General features: G+C 40.5%; 1 protein-coding gene across 1 annotated transcript; it reads right to left on the bottom strand.

Moving 5' to 3' along the window:
- Positions 1 to 255: 255 nt before the first annotated feature.
- Positions 256 to 13,945, bottom strand: Tdp2 (tyrosyl-DNA phosphodiesterase 2). Its single transcript, XM_027409333.2, has 7 exons — positions 13,701 to 13,945; positions 13,535 to 13,620; positions 9,773 to 9,943; positions 9,037 to 9,128; positions 5,276 to 5,394; positions 3,082 to 3,252; positions 256 to 1,351 (listed from the first exon to the last, which is right to left on the bottom strand). Exons 1-7 carry the CDS (start codon positions 13,893 to 13,895, stop codon positions 1,076 to 1,078), a joined length of 1,110 nt encoding a protein of 369 aa, XP_027265134.1. The 5' UTR covers positions 13,896 to 13,945; the 3' UTR covers positions 256 to 1,075.
- Between the last annotated feature and the right edge of the window lie 47 nt (positions 13,946 to 13,992).

Below are 13,992 nucleotides of genomic sequence, written 5' to 3'. Positions count from 1 at the left end.
ATCTTAAAAACAAAACAAAACAAAAAACTACAGTGGCGTCCTTCTTTCCTTCTATTTTGCCAAAAGTGATAAGGAAAGCATTTCATGCACCTACATAACAATCCTCCTGTGACAGCTTTCATAGTGCTAGAGATTTAATATAATAAACCATACAGATTTCTTGTTGATTCCCACTGAAAAGCAACACGTGAGGCTGTTTTCCCAATGGCAGTAGAACAACAAATCCCATCATGGACAGAGAAATTATACTCAGTCTACAAACAAGGAAAATACTTTATTTACAGTACATTGTTTTCTTTACAGAACATTTTTAAAAAATATATTCTTTACTCACTTCCTGAAAAGTATTTCCATCTTACCAGTAACAAAACCAAAAGGTTACTTTTCTTCTTACTTTTCTCTAAGAAAAAAAAAATTCCATATGGCTTAAGCTGGGTGTAATCATTACCAAGCTTAACTTTGTTACTTACCAGAAAGAAAACAAAACAAAACAAAAAAACAAACATTATAATCAGAACAGTTACTGGAACTCAAAGTGCAAAATTGACTCATAACTGAAGTCATTATATACCATCAGCGGACAAGATTTGTCTGATATACATCTGTCATCTACTTTACTGCAGATGCTCATGGCTTTGTCACTTAAGTTTCTGAACTTACAAAACATAAAGACACAATGCATTCTGAAGAATTCAGTAGCTTGCTTTTTCTCTTAATAAATAAAATGGTTTACTATTATTTTGGTGCCTAGCAATAGTACTGTGAATGTTAGCCCCGAGACAATGTGGCCACTACTTGAAGTTCTAATGGCAGCAATGAGCACTGTTACAAGCTGAGTGGCTCTGTGTCCTCTTAACAACAGCTGACACATTCTGAACAAAAGCATGCTTTGATTACACACACCAATGCTTAATTCTTAGGACACAAGCTACAAAGTAAAAATGTAACTACTTTTGATGTACTAATGATCCAGTTTATTAATTCTTCTGTGTTAAACCTAGCTTTCCTGAAAGATTGAAATCTGTATGGGTCCAGAACTACTGCAAACATGTAAAGCTCAAATTTGGAAAGCTATTCACAATACTACACTCAAATTGCACAGGAGACCCCAGTGATCACTAGGAAATCTACCACAGTCCAGTTTTTCCAACCCAACAAGGTCTAAACTTTGGGGAATAAGGTGGCCCTCTTCTGCTCTGAAAAATACTCGATCAAAGCGATGCTTACAAGCAGCAGGAATCCTGAGATTAGTATTTGTTCTTGTATCCCATGTATACTGACAATGTTTGGGTTTGCCCAAAAATTCCCAGGCATCAAAAACATTGTCAGGTAAACCGCCACATTTGATAACCTGGAAGAGAAAGAATACCATGTAAAGTTTATATATTTACAACTCCCCTTGCCAATTTAAAAGGTGCTTGATATTATAATCTACAATGTAACTTATTTTATTTTTAAATATTTCTTGGTTTTTCAAGAATACACTATGTAGACCAGGCTGGTATTAAACTCACAGAGACCCACCTGCCTCTATTTCCCAAGTGCTGGGATTAAAGGTGTGCACTACAAAACAAAAACAAACAACCCCCCAAAAAAACAAAAACCAACACAACAAAAAGCCCCCACAAACTTAATAAACCCTAATAATATTCTTTCCCCTCCCACATTACATGATTTAAAATCTTGTGGGCTGTTATGATAGGATACCAGTCAAGTACAGGGTTAGCATTGGTAACACATCAGGTTCAATCTCCAAGTTTTTATGTGTTGCAGAGCACACAAACCTAACCACTTTAATCATTTGTGTGCACAATTTCAGGGCCTCCAATAGACTGACAATATTATATCATCAGCGCTGCCTGGTTCCTGAGTGCCAAGATTAAAGGTGTGCACCATCAACCTATGTACATATACTATTTCTAAGTCACCTGCAATGGTTACTAGAATATTTGGATCTTGTATACAACAGTGCTATGAACTCACGTGTACAAACATCTTTCCCAATCCCTGATTTCACTATGGATCTACTACTGAAAGTAGGAAATGCTGGATCACATGGTAATCCTATATTTAATTTTCCGAGTTTCTGAAAAGTCCCAATGTGTCTAAACTATGAGAGATTTTGCTTTAGAATTGACACAGTAATGTCAGGAGTATGGGGTGAAAGGGTGATGAATCATGACACACCAGCAAAATTTTTGCTCAGGTAATATACTACTATATTCTGTTAACCATTAGTATGACTGCATTTCTTTTGTCATTATTAAAATCTCAAAAATCTGGGGCCAATGATACGGCTCAACTGGTACAGGCTCCTACTGCCAAACCTTAACACCTCAGTTCCATCCCAGGGACCACATGGTAGAAGGAGAGAACCAAATCTCACAAGTTGTGCTGACTACCATGTACACACACGAAAAATTAAATTCCAGTAACTTTTTATCTGAAAATCTAAATATGCAAAATAAAATTTAGAATAAGCTGGGCGGTGGTGGCGCAACGCCTTTAATCCCAGCACTCGGGAGGCAGAGGTACAGGTAGGCGGGATCTCTGTGAGTTCCGGACCAACCCAGTATACAAGAGCTATTTCCAGCCTCCAAGAGCTATTTCCAGCCTCCAAGGCCACAAAGAAACCCTGTCTGGAAAAAAACTACAAACAAAACCCTTAGAATAAAAACGACAACAACAAAAATCACAGATGTGTAGGACAGTAGTGTTGCCTAGCATGTAGGAGGCCCTAGGTTCTACCAACAAAAATAGTTTAATAAGTTGGTTTCAACTCAGAAGATTTGTCTTCTTGTACCAAGGGATGCTACAAATACCTTCAATCTTTTTTAAAGCCCTTCTAATTATTACTTTATTCTAATACTTACTTATCCAACATATATATTGTTTTATATTGTCTGTACCACATGTAGTAGGATTCCCCTTGGTAGTGTAAAGGCCTCTTTTTTATACAAATACTACAACAGTGTTTTCACTTTTGCATATTTCCAAGTCCATACCTTTGATAAAAGGAACCCAAATTAGTGTTCACAGCAATAATCTCTCCACAAACAGTGAACCAACTCTGTTACTTACTTCATGATCTCGTAAGTTTGTATCTCCTGCAAATATAACAGTAGTTGAATCTGGAGCCTCTTGCATTTTCTGAAAAACCATTTTTAATTGACTTATTCGTTCCGCAGAATGTTCTCTGGTGCTTTCCAAATGGGATGTCATAAGGCAAAATTCATTTCCACCCACACTCGCCTACAACAGGATAATTAAAATTCAACAGGCTACTAGTTGACTACTAGTGCTAATAACAGACTAGTCAATCAGCTAAGATTTATTTACTCAACTGAAACCATACAGTTAGCACTATCCTAGATGAAGAGAAGCACAAGGTGCCAACCCCACCCATGATAACTATTTAGCAAGGAAGAACTATTCACATAATAATACCGCAACCGTGCCCCTTCCCCAGTAACTGAGCCATTGAAGGCTCACACATCTCTAAAATGCTATTGCAAAGTAAAAAAGACCAATATATAAGGCCCCAAACTGGCCAGGCAGTGGTGGTGCACACCTCCCAGCACTTAGGAGGTAGAGGCAGGCGGATCCATGTGAGTTCAAGACAAGCCTGGTCTACAGGGCAAGTGCCAAGACAGGCTCCAAAGCTACACAGAGAAATCCTGTCTCAAAAAAAACAAAAAGGCCCCAAACTGAAGTAAAAGGACAGCTACTTCACCCTTCCATGAAGCCAAAAGTTATTTGCAAGCAAAGATAATTCTTCTTATTGCTCCATTAACGGCCTGGCACAGATACACAAAAACCATTTGCAATTAGGATACTAGTAAGTTGTTAGACGTCTGCAGAATCATCCAATTCTCTCAAACCTATAATCTGGATTCTGCCTACTTCTCAACCTCCTGTCATACTCCACTGCCTTTCCATACCTAGGATGGTTAATACTGACCGCCAGTTTTACAGGATCTAGAATCACCTAGAAGAAAATCTCTGGGAATGTCTGAGGAATATTCCAGATTAAGTTACTTAAGGTGGAAAGACCCACCCTAAATGTAAGAGGCACCAGTGTGACATTGGCCCAAACTGAATAAAAGGGGAAAAGTGAGATGAACACTAGCCATCTTTGCTCTGCTTTCTGACTGTGGATACAATGTGACTAGCTAGCTGATCCTGCCTTAGTCACTCACAATGGCGTCAGTATCCTCAAACTATGAGCCAAAATAAACCCTTCCTTTTTTTTTTTTTTTTTTTTTTTTTTTTGGTTTTTCGAGACAGGGTTTCTCTGTGTAGCTTTGGAGCCTATCCTGGCACTCGCTCTGGAGACCAGGCTGGCCTTGAACTCACAGAGATCCACCTGCCTCTGCCTCCCGAGTACTGGGATTAAAGGTGTGTGCCACCAACACCCGGCAAAATAAACCCTTAAGACTGCTTTTATCAAATAGTGTCACACTAGTAAGTGTCCATCACATTAACATGAACATAAAGCTCACTCACACCCACAGGTCAACCCCTTGCTGCAACTTGCAAAGGTCTGTCATAGGTGTTTCCAGTTCCACAGTGTACATGCATGTACTGAATTAAAGGGGGGGGGGGCAAGCTGAGTACCACACTCATCCAATTCCTAATTCCAAACCTACAGACAAGCTACTTCACACTTCCACTACCAGGCCTTTCCTCAACCATGAACCAAAGTGCTAGTGTTCGTTAGAGCTATGCGCAGGGTTTGATCATTCTTCTCACTGCTGTAATAAATTACCCGATCGGCCAAATGTTGCAATAGTCTTAAGAAAACATTTCATCAGTAAAGAATATAACTTTGATACATCTAAAATTATGCAGAAATCTAAGTATTTAAAATATATATGTAAAGGGCCAATGAGCTGGCTCAGTGGTAAATCACCTGTGTCACAAAACTGATGATCTGAGATCAACACACAGAACCACAGTGTAAAGAGAAAACTGACTCCCAGAAGTTGTCCTCTGACATCCAGACCCACACTTATAGACAGACATATACAAATAGGATTTAAAGAATTGTTCCAGTGATATGGCTCAGCAGGTAAGAAAGAGCCCCTGCCATAAAAGCCTGACAATCTGAGTTTGAACCTGTGGTAAAAGGAGAGAACTGAGTCCAAAAGTCCTGACTGACACACCATACCACTGACACACATACACAAATACTAAAAAATATCTACGTAAGTATATGTAAAGGTAAACCTACAAAAACAAACAAACAAAAAACCCACCTCAAACTTAAACTTACATTCACACACAGAAGGTTTCTCATCATTTTAGTATTTGGAAAAGGAACAATCTCTTGACTTTTAAATTTCGCTTTTCCTTTCTTCAACAATATAGCTGTGAAATATCCTTCTTCATTACCTTCAAGAATTTAAGGAAAAGAATTTAAGGGAGGTCAGGACTATATTCACTTTACCACAAGCTCCCCTGTTACAAGCAGCAACATTATTTAAAAGGGATCAAATCTTTTGAGATTCCTTTTTGAAGTAGATCAACCAAGTGTATGTTTCTCTGTCCCTTATCAAAGTTTAACAAGAGACACAAATGATATTTCGATAGGAACAAATAGGGACAGGACATGCCTCCAGTAGTATAAGAATGTTTGTTTGGTATGTGCGAGGCCCTGGGATATATACCCAGCAGGGACAGGGAAAGGTGGAGAAAAAGGAGGGGGCGGGTGGGAAGAAAGGTACAGGCACTAAAAGTAACTAGCTGTTACCTGTGAAAAACTGAGAATATTGAAAAGCTAGAAGCTCACAAGAGAGTAGGAACAAAAGGTCAGTGATTCAAAGCTTTCAACTTTTTTTTTTTTTTTAAAAGAAAGCAGGTGGTAAGTAATAAGACCGTTTATGGGAACAGAGAGAAACCACTTGAGTACACACAGCAGAGAACCACAAAAAGAAGGCTGTGTTCAAGCAAAGTCTGGTTAATACTGGATCATAAAAATCACCACAAAGGCAAGAGCCTGAGAGCTAAGTACAGGAGGGCCAGTTCAGGTCTGGATACAGAATAAACATGCCCGCATGTCTTCCCAGTTCCTCATAGCCAAGTGATTACCTTTTTCTTAAATAAGTTTTAGAGGTTCTATCAATTGTATCAAACCTGCAGGCCAAGTGAGTCCCAGGATAGCCATGCAGTCCAACACATTTGTAGATGACATATTTCAATGCCAAAACAATGAATACACCCCACTACCTGCTGCTCAGCTGTTTGGCAGAGAAAAGGGAATGTGTGGCAGAACTCAGTTGAGTGCCCCATACCCAACTTACGAAATAGGAAATTAGGAAATAGAATGGCCTCAGATTAAAGGCTTTTATGTGTTTCATGCACTGACAACAGTAAGTCTTTCCACCACAGAACAGGCCATTTGGCTACACAAAAATATACTTTATATTAGTAAAGTGCAGTACTTTGCCTTCCTTGGGAATAATAAACAAATTTTAACAGGGACCAGGAATTTAAATATGAAGCAAGAGTGAAAAATCCCTGTACATGAGGAGCAGGTTTATGGTGACATGAAAATACCAACATAACACAACTAAAAAGAACAAAAAGGAGAAAATGAAGCTGGATGTGGTGGCGTACTCATGCAGCCCTAGCACTTGCAGGATGGAGGCAGGCAGACTTCCAAGTTCAAGAACACAGGGAGCTTCTCAAAAGGAAGAAAGGACATCACAAAAACAGGGTGGGCGGCCTTCTAATAGACTTCAAAAACAAAATACCCCTCATTCATACTGCACACTGTAAAACCAGCTTCTTCTCTTCTGGAGCTCACTCAACTCCTCTCCTTTAATCAAAGATACCTAGCAGGTGCTGGAGAGGCAGCTCAACAGAAATGAGGGCTGCTTTTCTAGAAGACTGAGAAGAGCAAGATAGTTCTCAGCCATCTGTAATTCGAATTCCAGGGGATCCAACACCCTCCTCTGCCTTCCATGGACACCAGGCACGTAAGTGTACATGAATGCATACATACATACAGGTAGAACACCTATACACACAATGAAGAAGTGTGGCTCACCAAATCAAAAACATTAAAACCTAAAACTGAAAAAGAGCAATGCATTCAGAGAAGATACTACAACCAGAAAGTACACACGCCACAAACTGTGAACAAGTGACCTAAGAAATAAAATAAGAAAATTTATGAAAACTATGGAAGACACAGGATTTATGGAGTTTTATAACATAAGAGGGCTTTAAAAAAAAGAGGAAGGGGAGAAAATACAACGAAAAAGGGAGGAAGAAAAGAAGAATGGGGGAGGCAGGAAAAAAGAACGAAAAAAGGAAAAGTAGACGAAGAGGGAAGGGGAAATGGAAAACCTTCCAACCTCCAACCAAACCCGCCTACAATCATTGGGTACAATAAATGAAGAAAAGGTAGAAACAACACCAGGGTTTAAAGCTGAGGTCCTCAAACTTGCAGAGAATGGAGAAGGGGGAAAGGGCAGGATCACAATGGCAGCAGACTAACCATTCTGAGAAACCAAAGTCACTGAATCAATGCTTCCAAACTCAGAAAACTCTGCTTACTATCTAGAAACTTATGTCCACTCAACTCACTACAAAGCTCCAATACAGGTATTTTCAAATATGGCAGGATTAAAAATACACAACTAAACAAACAAACAAACAAAAACTCACTCCACTACCCATGTACTAACCAAACAGAAAATGGCTCTAGCTGGGTGTGGTGGCACAACCTTTAATCCCAGCACAGCAAGGAGATAGAGCCCAGTCAGTTCAAGGCCAGCTTGATCTACATAGTGAGAAAGGGAAAGCCAGAGGTACACAGTGAGACACTGTTTAAAAGAAAACAAACAAAAAAGGCTGTGATGAAATGAGAAAAAAACAAGGGGAGAAGCACAGGATGCAGAATACAAGATCCAAGATAAGAGGCAGAAAGAATCCCAAAGGGCATTCGTGAAAGAAATCCAACAAAGGGCACATATAAAGAGAGCTTTCTCCTTAGCACCTAGAAATCAAGTGTAAATCAAAGGCTATGTAAAACTGAAAGTCAAAAGTACGTAGTATAGGGCTGGAGAGATGGCGGCTCAGAGTTTAAGAGCACTGATTGCTCTTTCAGAGGTCCTGAGTTCAATTCTCAGCAACCACATGGTGGCTCACAACTATCCATTATGAGATCTGGTGCCCTCTTCTGGTGTGCAGATATACATGGAAGCAGAATGTTATATACATAATAAATAAATAAAATTAAAAAAAAAAGAAATCCCTTAAAAAAAAAGTACGTAGTATAATAATTATGAGATGTGGTCTATTATTTCAAACATACTTAATAAAACTAAAAATGAGAGAAAAATAACTACAAAAATTGTACTGGAAAAGGGACAAAAACATTAAAAGAATTAAAGACTTTTTGAGAATATAACCACAATGTGGTTATCACACTTAATATTCTTAACAACTGAGATGGGTATGTTTATGTAGCAAGGCAGCAGATCATATATTTATCATACATAAAACCCTGGGAAAAACAAAACACTAACAGAATTTTTAGCAATTCAATTTTACCAAATACACAAGTCTGAAATTTTAGAACTGCTTTTCTAAAAAGAAATATTCATATACATCTTTTTTTAAAGGGGAGGGGTGTGGAAAGATGACTCGGCGATTAAGAGCACTGGTTGCTCTTCCAGAGGTCCTGAGTTCAAGTCCCAACAACCACATGGTAGCTCACAACCATGTATAATGAGATCTGCTGTCCTCTTCTGGCATAAAGGCAGAACCATATATATATATATATATATATATATATATATATATATATGTATATGTATATGTATATGTATATGTATATGTATAAAATATTCATTTCAATCACTTTTCCACTCATAAACTGTAAAATAATCCATAAACCTTTTAAGTATCATGTCTCAAACTATTTGTGTCCTTTATTGTTGTAACAGCCCAACTTTGATTTCTTTTCCTTCATTGATCTATTTTTTCAAAGAAAAAGGCAATTCAGATAGAAGCGAGAAGCATTACCTGTAATAATTTTGTAACTGCTTGCTCTCTTCTTTAGGTAGGCACAATATGAAGGAATAACTTCTTGTAGAAATACCACATCTGGACTGTACCTAATTAAAAAGATCAAGTTAACAAAAACATCAGCATATCATTCATTTTCAGCTAGAGAAAATTTCAAGAATAAGAAAAGTGTTATCCTCCAGGCCCCCAGCACTCATTGCTTATACTGACCTTTGTACTACACAATACTATAGCAACCAATTAAAAATGGGCTGGATGACAGAATACTTGCCTAGCAAGGCTGGGTTTAATTCCAGCAACCTCACTACACATCACCCCAGTGGAATTAAAACAGAAAACATTATTTCACTACACTCTCAGTTTTCAATGGTCATACATACGTCAACACTGTTACCTCTTCAGATTCTCTTAAAAAGCTGTCAAGTGACAACAGCTCCAGAGAACTTCAGTGCTTTACCTGGTCACAAAGCTCAAGGCCAGAAACATATCTTTTAGGTAATTCTCATATCATAGAAGTAATTATAGACAAAACTTACTATGTAAAACTTAATTCTAGAGCACATCTAATATAAATTGGTGTTCCAATCCACCCCGAGGCCCTCTCCAGACCCAAACACCCAACAGTCAGATATTTATTCTTGAGCTGAACTTAAAGTACGTAAATTTGAACTGTTGCTCACAGAACCATTAAAACACTGATCACAGTCACCACCACATAAGTGACAATGCTTACAAAGCTAGGCAGGAACACACCCCTCGAGCCCTCTCTGGCAGATTGCTTCCATCTAGTCCATCAATATTCCAGGTAATGAAAGAGATAATGCTGCTATCTTCTAGAGGAGGTCCAGATGGACTGGTTTCTAAAATGGTGGTATCATTTGCATCCTCGTCGGTTAGATCAACACTGGCAAGATCAAAATAAAGTTTTGGTTTTTTTAACCTACAAATTATGAGTTGTATTTGGGGGCTATGGCACTCAGTTGGAGCCCCCACTCATGTTAAACACTGGAAGTTGTGGCATGCTTATAATCTCAACACTGGGAGGCTGAGACCAATAGATACCTCAGAGGCCTGTTTTATCTTAAATGATGAGTCCAAGGTCCAGTGGGAGACTGTCTCAAGAAGCAAGGAGCAGCACAACTCCTAAGAACCCAAATCTCTCCTCTGGCTTCTAAACAGATGTTCCTACTGTGCCCTCTCTGAAAGCCAAAGTTGGGCTGGAGATAAAGATCTGGGTAAATGTGCATGCTGCCAAGCCTGGTGGCCAGAGTGCCACCTCCAGAATCCACATGGTGGAGAGCTGCAAGTTGTCCTCTGCCTCCATATCCTGGCAAGTGTCTGCCCTTAGAGGGAACACTGTTCTCCCAGAGAGTTGTTTCAAAAGCTTGACCATGGTCACTCTGGCTTCTTGTTGCATAATGTGACCCTCCTACATGTACACTAACCATCCACCTGACACACAGCCACAAGTTATCAGCTTCAGGCACTTGGTAAACTTTTGATTCTTACAACAGTTACCTCCTTTCAAAACTGAAAAGCAGTAAAAAGAATCCCTAACCAACTATGAGCCCAAATTCTCCAAATGCTAACATTTTCTTATTAGCCATTACTTACCTTAGTCTCTTTCCAACCCACCTACTTCCATCCTTTCCTGAAGACTTGTTTACATACATACCCTACAGCCTGCACTGTGAACTGCAGTGATCCACAAACGGATCATTTCTTTTAATATCCTTTTAACTGCAACATTCCTTTAGTCTCTCTCATGGAGCAGCATTTTTAAGGATGCAGGCCACTTGTTTTCCAGAACATGCTTCAGTTAAGCTTGATATTTTCTTACTTTAGCCATGGACTTTGGGGCAGAAATGACAGCATAACCATGTGTCTGTCCCAATGCATGTTGACCAAGCAGGGCGGTGGTGGCACACACCTTTAATCCCAGCACTTTCGAGTTAGAGGCAGGCTGATCTCTGTGAGCTTGAGGCCAGCCTGGTCTACAAGAAGCTAGTTCCAGGACAGGCTCCAAAGCAATACAGAGAAACCCTGTCTCGAAAAACAGAAAAAAAACAAAAGATGTTGACCAAATTTCCCCAGTGCAAAGTATTCATTTTTCCCTCTTTCTACTCAGTATTTTGTGGGTTTTTAACTATGGAAGCATGTTGTTATGACTTATCTATTGACTGTACTTATCTAAAAGTCATTTGGTAGTTCTCAAAGGATTTTTCTTATTCCTCAAACTTTGGCAACTTAGCAGTTTGGATACTACTTTGATAATCACTTATCCCACGAATCGCTGGTACTTAAGTAAATATGGATTCCTATTTTATTGTGCAGACTACAATTTATTTCTAATTACCCTACTGCTCATTGTTCCTATGTTCTTCTGGAATAGTTCCAACATTCTGGGGCTACTCCCTTTCTTTCTAGCACTGTAGATTATTCCAATTTCATTCTCTACCTCCCTTACTCCTGCTCTATAATCAGTCATCTTGTTCTTTTTAGATAGAATATTGGAAGCCAAGTACTTGGTGCCAGGATAATTCAATGCCAATTCTCAAGAAAATATAGTGACAATGGCCTCTTTTGACACAGAGTCTCACTATATATACCTGCTGACTTCAAAATTTAAGGCCTCCTTCAGCATCCTAAGTAAATGCCCAGGCTGTACTAGGACTAACCATGCAGCCTAAGTTGGCCTCAAACCCTTGGCAATCCTGCCCCAGATCCAGTATGAATCATCTTTGGTATGCACAAAAATAATTTTAATTAATTAATTCATTTTTGGGTTTTCGAGACAGGATTTCACTGTGTAACAGTCTTAACTGTCCTAGAACTCAGTTCTGTAGACCAGGCTGGCCTTGACCACAGAGATTTACCTGCTTCTCCTGGCTAAAAATAGTATTAGAGAGCACAAAAAACTGTGTTCAGTGTCAGACTGGAGTTTTACCCACCTGAAAAATCTTTCTCACTCAACATTCAATTTTATACTTTTTCTATAGCCTTACCAAAGAGAGAGGGCTAGGTCATTTCAGAACCCTGTCAAAGATATTAGGCTTTTCATTTTCTGAAAAGATGGATCAGAGGTTAGGAACACTTGCTCTTGCAGAGAACTTTGGTTCAGTTCCTGGAACTGTGCAGTTTTTCACTAATTCTCTATCGTTTTTGCATTATCAATAAAGACTCAGGAGACAGATGCTGGGGTGAAAACCTGCTAGCTCAGAAAAGCAGAGAAAGCACCCAGGTGCTTCCTCCCACACCATTGTCCCAGAAAAATGCAAAATATCTCCTTAGTTATTTATCTCTGGGGAGTAGTTTCAGCACATCTGCTTTATGAGGATTTCTTTTGACTGGCATGGACAATTAATCCCCCTGTAAGGGACCTTAGTTTTATTCTGCAAAAAGTAGCACAAAAACTGGAGTCAGAGCACTGAAAACAAGTATTGAGCCCAGTATGGTGACTAAATCTACTAATACCCCAGAGGATGAGGCAGACGGATTGCCAGTAGTTCAATACCAGCCTGGACAACACTATGTGTTCCAGATGAACTTGTGAGAGAGATCCTGTCTCAAAGAACAAACAAAACTTGTTCATTGGCAAGAAGAGAACAGATAAACAATGTAGAAACAAAGACACTTGCAGGTTACCATTCTTCAGTAGAGATTTTTCTACCTCAATTTTTTCTAAATCCCTAGTTTACATGTCACAATATAAGTCAGTGTCTTTCAATAGCCAGTAGTGTTTCACAAACCTTTAATCCGAGTATTGGGGAAGTGGAAGGCAGAAGTCAAGCCTTGACCACAGGAGTTCCAAATCAACCTGGGCACACGTCTCAAATAGTAAATTACATTTCAGCTGGGGGATGCTGGAACTAGACCTAATGGTAGCAAAAGGGAGGATGGTACGGGGAATCAAGAGCTGGAGGTCAGGTGTATTGCAAGCCTGTCTCAAAAAACAACAAATAACAGTAACAATAACCATTTCATCGGTGTGGTGGCCTTTAATCCCAGCCCTTTCGAATCTGAGGCAGGCAGAATTCTGTGTTTGAGGCCAGCCTGTTCTACTTACCAAGTTCAGGCCAGCCAAGGTTACAGGGTGAGGCTGCCTCAAAATAAGTAAAATAATCTACATTTCATATTTCTTTCCCTCCTCTATTGGCAAAAATAGAAAATAAAAAACCGCGTCAGAAGCCAGTCGTAGTGCGAACGTGCCTTTAAGTACAGCACTAAGGAGGCGGAGGAAGGTGGATTTGAGTTTGAGGCCGGCCTGATCCACAGATCAAGTTCCAGGGCAGCCAGAGCTACACCGGGATACCCGGTCTCAAAACAACAAACCCAAAAAAGCTAGTCACGTTGGAAGTGACCGTGGACCCTCGGAGAAAAGCGTTCCCTCGGACTGCCAGCGCGGGGGCGCCGGCAGCCATTCCAGGTGGGGGGGTCTTCTAATGCCCCACGCAGCCCCCGCCCCAGCAAGCTGCCCGCGACCCCCGCCGCTTACTAGGCCTCGGATCTGAAGGACATCGGAGGCTGGCGTGGCCACGCGGGGTCGTTCTCCGGCGGTTCGAAGTAGGCGCTCAGCGCTTTCTGAAAAGCAAAGGCACAAGGATGGAGGGCACGCTCCTCCCAGCTGGGAAGAAAGGAGGAGGCGGGAAACTCAAACCTACGTCCATCTGCCAGTCGTTCTCGGACAGGAAGTTGTGGGCCATCGTGGTGTCGCATTTCGCCACCAACGCAAACCCCATGCACTGAAGCCGCCGTCTCTTCACCCGGTGGTCAATCTCCTCCTCTGTCTCCGCTTCTGCGGGCGCCGCCGCCGGCCCTGCGGCTTCTGCCGCATCTGAACCGCCCCCGGACGCCATCACCGCCGCCGCTCTTGCCGCGCGACTCGCGGTAAACGCCAGGCTCTGCGCAGGCGCGTTGCGCGCGAGTGACAGTATTTCCGCATCCGCCTTCCGG

Source organism: Cricetulus griseus, chromosome 3 (assembly GCF_003668045.3).
Source record: "Cricetulus griseus strain 17A/GY chromosome 3, alternate assembly CriGri-PICRH-1.0, whole genome shotgun sequence".
Taxonomy (NCBI): Eukaryota; Metazoa; Chordata; class Mammalia; order Rodentia; family Cricetidae; genus Cricetulus; species Cricetulus griseus.
Note: the sequence above shows the minus strand (reverse complement) of the source record. Positions and strands in the feature narration are given on the sequence as shown.

Bases quoted from the DNA above. Each gene is read 5' to 3' on its own strand.
- Tdp2 (XM_027409333.2), bottom strand. From the start codon at position 13,895: ATGGCGTCCGGGGGCGGTTCAGATGCGGCAGAAGCCGCAGGGCCGGCG. The intron at 13,621-13,700 runs GTAGGTTTGAGT...TTTGCTTTTCAG, and splicing joins AGAACGACTGGCAGATGGAC to AAAGCGCTGAGCGCCTACTT. The intron at 1,352-3,081 runs GTAAGTAACAGA...TTTCTCTTCCAG, and splicing joins CAAACTTACGAGATCATGAA to GTTATCAAATGTGGCGGTTT.